Source organism: Crinia signifera, chromosome 3 (genome assembly GCF_055691185.1).
Source record: "Crinia signifera chromosome 3, ASM5569118v1, whole genome shotgun sequence".
NCBI lineage: Eukaryota > Metazoa > Chordata > Amphibia > Anura > Myobatrachidae > Crinia > Crinia signifera.
In genome coordinates, this window is record NC_139219.1 from 31,087,417 (window position 1) to 31,093,222 (window position 5,806).

A 5,806-nucleotide genomic window follows, 5' to 3' on the forward strand; every position below is an offset into this window, starting at 1 on the left:
AGACAAGTATTATATTGAAGAACTTTTAAATGGACTTTGAATGATTTTGGTCCAGTGAAACTGGAACGTTTGGTTCCAGAGTAATCTGCCCTCAAAATCATCGATTGACCGATTTGGACCAGCCTGAAATCATATTGAAGGCCCAGCGATTTGGAATTGAATGATATCAACCACAAGCTTCTGTGATGCCAGGGCGGGAACTAGCAGCCATCGGAATCGGGTGGGGGTCGGAATTGACGGGTCCCATATTATCCTATGGGGAAAAAACGTTACAGGTTTGCCAGGCGATATCTCCAGTTCCCGGGGGGCTAGAGACACGGGGCTGGGCTCGTTGGAAAGCCCTGGTCCTCAGCTACAAAATAAATGACAGGGGGGCACGTGCCCGGGTGCCCCCCCCCTGAATCCGCCACTGATTACCTCCAGCTGTGGTGAAAGGCTGCCAGACTGAGAGTTAAGGATCTCTCTGCCTGGGGAAAAGGAGACTGGTATGAATCTGCTATTTTCAAGTGAGGATTTATTTTGATGTTTTGTTTCTGTTTGATTGCGCCCCAATATTGGACTGATACTGATCCTAAGGATAAGTCAGGAGGGGTCACAGGTGATGGCACTTCATGTGCTAAGTTTTGAATGTGGGAGCTCCATGCGGAGGGAGCAGTGGGGTGGCGGACACTGGCAAAAGGGGACCAACGAGGCGGGGATCAGGGAGGGCGGCAGAGCAAACCAGGGTGCCGGGCAGGGGAAGCCACTGCAGGGCAGTACCAGTGCCGCGGTCGGGAGCACGTACAAAATAAAAAAGCCAATACAAATGAAGGGGCAGCCACTGATTGGCTGAGAGAGGTCTTAACCAATCGCTTTTTTTTTTTTTAAGTGCTCCCATCCACAGTGATGCCCTGCAGCGGCTTCCCTTGCATGCCGCATGGCTCCCTGGTTCCCTCCGCAACCCCCGCTGCTCCCTCCACCCGGCTCTCTGGTAGCTGGCATCCTGTGCCCGTTGCTGTCCCCCGCCAGGCTCCGATCCCAATGCGCACACGGGAAGTATCGGTCTGCCGGTGTTCCCAGGGTGATTTCATCGTTTTCATGGGGACCTCCATAAAACACTGGGTGTCCCCCTGGCCACCCCCTCCCTCCACTACATGCACAGCGACCCTGCACATGAGTATAATCGCCTATACCCATGCGTAGAGCCGCATCATCGCTCACTGGCGCAAATACGCTGGGGACTGAATGATGTTGAATCACCCCCATGATACGGTGTATGCAAAAGGACGTCCCCCTGGGAGTGATACCTCGCACTAATGTGTGGGGACCGTAGATACTCTGCCAGAGGGCATAGCCGGTGGCAGAAATACTTAGATGCCAGGACAGGAGACTCAGGAGGGTGGACCCTCATCGACCCATCAACCAGTATCCAGATGATGGGCCGACAGTGTATAGATAGACAGTTAATAGATCGACCTGCACATTGCAAGAGGTTGACATGCAATAGTCGACACATGAAAAGGTTGACGTGTTTTTCAGGATTTTTTTTATCCTAGTTTTTGGACTTTAATACTTTCCTGATTGGCAATAGCGAGCAAAGCGAGGGCATGCGGTGCTGTACATGCTCAGGTGTCAACTCTGACACACAAAAAATCTGAAAAACTCTACTATTTGCCGGGCTGGTTGGAGCGGCCTAGCAGGGGGGGTGGGGGCAGGTCCACACCCAATCCCTCCTCCTAACTGCAGCTTCTCTCCCCATGGAGGTTCATGCCGTTGAGTACAGCAGATTCTGCTGCCTCCAAGTGGGATTAGTGATCTAATTAATTGCACCCCTTCTTTGGATCTGAGTGGTGCACAGTGCCCAAACGACCCCCCCCCCCTTCCCTGTGCAGATTGGCGCCACTGAGTGACAAATTAAAAGTAAGCTTTGTGTGTGTTTGTGTTTAAAGCGGGCATGGACATGCCTCCAAGATTAGGCCATGCCCCCTTTCTTTATTGGGACCCTGGCAACCTCTGTACATGTAATGTTGCTTTACAGTACTATTGTATATGTTATGTGTACTCCTAGACCCTGTGCTAACGGTCTCATTTCCTTCTCTTTAGGCAGACCATGTATTACCAGCTGGCTCTTCTCTTTGGTGGCTTTTTACCCGCCTGCAGCGAGTTTCACTGTGAGAATGTTGGACAAATAGCCTTGTTCCAATTCTGCAACCTCACTCAGATTCCCCGGATACCAACTAACACCGTCAAATTATTCTTAGGTTTTAACTACATCCATGAAGTCAATTCCATGTCTTTCCCACTGCTGGAGAACTTGCTGGAGTTGCAACTGAACTACCAGGAAACAGAGACACTAACAATCCAGAAGAACAGCTTCCGAAATCTGCCGAACCTCATTACGCTAGATGTGTCCTACAACATAATGCTGGTCTTGGACCAAGACGCCTTTGTGGGCTTATCACGGCTGCAGAACCTCCGGTTGTACCACAACAGCTTAAACAGCTCCATTCTGGAAAATAACTACTTTAGGGACTTGATCTCTTTGGTGTACTTGGACCTTTCCTACAACCGGATAACCGACCTCAAACCGAATCCCTTGTTCTATTATTTGCATCACTTTACTCTACTAGTCCTAAAATACAATCAGATATCCAGAATTTGTGAAGGAGATCTACACAGCTTCCAGCAAAAATACTTCAGCATGATGGACCTTTCGGTCAACTCATTTTCTAGGTTGGACAACATAACCTGGGGACAGTGTGGAAATCCTTTCCGCAGTATTTATTTTGATACCCTAAGCCTTTCCGGCAATTCTTTTAATGAGATGTCTATAAAAGCGCTGTGCAATGTTTTAAATGGAACCAAACTTTCTCAGCTCAAACTAACAGGACATATAATGGGATCAGGATTTGGGTTCAAAAACGTTAAGGATCCAGATAACTCCACCTTCGCTGGACTGGCCAATAGTAACCTTAACATCCTCGATATATCGCGGGGGAGCATATTTTCACTGAAACCATACGTGTTTGGTAATCTCTCCGATCTGGAGATGCTTATCCTCTCTGACAACAAAATAAACCAAATAGAACCAGATGCATTTCATGGGCTCCACAAACTCAAATATCTTAATATGTCCTCTAACTTACTGGGAGAAATAAAAAGTGAAGCTTTTGACGGGCTGACAAATTTAGCTCAGATTCACCTGAACAACAATCATATCGGGATAATCGGTTACCAAGCCTTTGCAAACCTCCCGAATCTGAAGATTGTAGACCTACGTGGCAATGCCATCAAAAGCCTCTGGTTTTGCGAATCTATGCCATTTGTAACCTTCATTGGTCTGAGGGAAAATAAGCTAAAAAGTATTGAAAGTGTAAAATTGAATTCGGGGACCGTGGATTTCTCGGAGAACCAGCTGGAGAACCTTGCTGACTTGTATACACTTCTGCGGTTCCCTCTAATTCAGTACATCTCCTTTAGAATGAATCGTCTGTCTACATGTTACGATGATCAGATTTCACGGAACAATTCACTGTTGTTTCTGGACCTCTCTGACAACATGATTCAGTTAATTTGGGGACAAGGGTATTGTCTGGATATATTTCTAAACCTTTCCTCTCTCCAGATATTAAACCTCATGAACAACCACCTTGAGTTAATTCCAGACAGGTTATTTGCAGGTCTGACCTCCTTGAAAGTACTTAACTTGTCATCCAACGCTTTCACGCATCTTACACCCGGCATTTTGCCTAGCAGTCTGGAAACCTTGGATGTGTCCAAGAACCAGCTGCTCTCACCCAATCCTAAGATGTTTTTGTCTCTGAAAACCCTTGATATAACCAATAACAAGTTCATCTGTGACTGCCCCCTTGCAGATTTCATAGAATGGTTAAACCAAACTAACGCTACCCTACTGGGATCACCCGGCGACATCTACTGCGTCTATCCTGACTACCTGCTCTATACGCCACTTTACGCTATTGATTACATAAACTGTGATGACGATGCCACCTTGAGGCCACTGATGTTCTCTTTGTTTGTATTTACTGCAGTCGTCGTCATAACTTTATTAACATCAGCGATCGCATACAAACATTTCCGTGGGATCTTCTTCGGCCTGTACAACAGAATGATAAATACTGTCCTCGAAGATGGGTCACAAGGGGGCGACGTGTACAAGTACGATGCTTATGTGTGTTATGCCCATAAAGACTTTACATGGGTGGAAAATATCTTTCTCAGACACTTTGATTCTGAGTACTGCGCCAAAAACCGCTTCAGCCTGTGCTTTGAGGAGAGGAACTTCATCCCCGGGGAGGACCATATTGTCAATATCCGTGATGCTATTTGGAACAGCAAGAAAACCATCTGCATCGTGACTAAACATTTTCTCCAGGATGGATGGTGCATTGAAGCCTTCAATTATGCCCAGAGCCGATATTATACTGAACTGAAGGATGTCCTTATCATGGTCGTGGCCGGATCACTGTCACAGTACCAGCTGAAGAAGTATGCGCCAATCCGGTCATATATACAGCGGTGCCCATATCTGAAATGGCCAGAAGACTACCAGGACGTAGAATGGTTTCTCGGTAGGCTTTCCTACAAAATCCTAAAGGAGGAAAAGTTGGAAAACAAAGATGTAAAAGTGACGGCAAAAGGTTCCGCTCTAGAACTACATCAAATAGCCACCGTTTCTTGACCTGCGCCGCAGAATACAATTGCTCACAGTATTTTGTCTTATCAGCCGCGATGTTGGCAGGTTACAGGCCTTCTCCATGTCGACCACTGCCTCTGCGCACAAGACCCTCCTCTGATTCATCTTGACCGTAGGCTGGATCTAAAAGCTACACCTCCATTTTAAGGACTGATTTTTTGCGGGGGTTTTTTATGACATGGACTTTTGGGTGTATGTTGCCATGAGGATATATACTTGGGTCAGAAGATGTGAAGCACTTTGCCAAATGTGAATGTACGATACAGTTATACAATGGTTCCCATACCAGGGCCAAACCCATTCTGAAGTATTTGCTGTTCTGAAATGTTTCATTTTGATTTGCCAAAGAGACTTTTTGTTGTAGTACTATGATTTTACTTGTGCTGTCTACCAGTAGGAATATGAAGGGCAAGGATGTATATTATTTACAAGATACGTTCTTGTAATAATATACGCTTGTTTAATAGTTTCATTTAATGCAGCGATAGGCAACCTGACATATGGGCAGCCTCCTAGCCTTCAAATGGTGTCGAACAAAGGGATAGCTGTACGTCTCAAGACTTGAAGAGAGACAAAGTAGGCCAACTTTATCGCTCTCCAAGGCTTGAATCAACTCTCCTGTAACCTTTTTACTCAGCAGTGAGTTAAAAACTACATTTACTCACATAAAGAGACCCCTATCTGTATCATATGGGTGTTAAGGTGCCCATACACAGTGTGATGAACTCTGTGCTTTTAGTACTAGATTGCATTGTATCTAGCACAAAAGAATACAATGTGCTACAGCGCCTTCCTTTTAGTACTAGATACGATGCAATCTAGTACTAAAAGTACGGACTGCACAGACTTTCCGCACTGCCCTGTCGCACGGTGTATGGGCACCTTTAGAAGCTATAACAAAGATATTGGTCAGTGATATAGGAGGGAAGGGTGTCTTGAATTGAAGACCTGGGAGCCAGGGCTGGTGCAAGGCAGCTCCCCCCACCGCTCACCAGCTCCACAGGGGTGGGGTGATGTGGGGCGCCACGTAGCTCTCCACGGGGGGGGGGGTGCCGGGTGATGTGGCGCTCCATGGGGGTGAGTTCCAGAAGATGCGTCAGGGCCACTGAG

General features: G+C 46.7%; 1 protein-coding gene across 1 annotated transcript; it reads left to right on the forward strand.

Annotated features, from left to right (window-relative positions):
• Positions 1-2,089: 2,089 nt before the first annotated feature.
• Positions 2,090-5,365, forward strand: LOC146062464 (toll-like receptor 5). Its single transcript, XM_083174598.1, has one exon. It carries the CDS (start codon positions 2,090-2,092, stop codon positions 4,679-4,681), a length of 2,592 nt encoding a protein of 863 aa, XP_083030724.1. The 3' UTR covers positions 4,682-5,365.
• The last annotated feature ends 441 nt before the right edge of the window (positions 5,366-5,806 follow it).

Excerpts from the sequence above, each read along its gene's own strand:
- LOC146062464 (XM_083174598.1), top strand. The coding sequence starts at position 2,090 with ATGTATTACCAGCTGGCTCTTCTCTTTGGTGGCTTTTTACCCGCCTGC.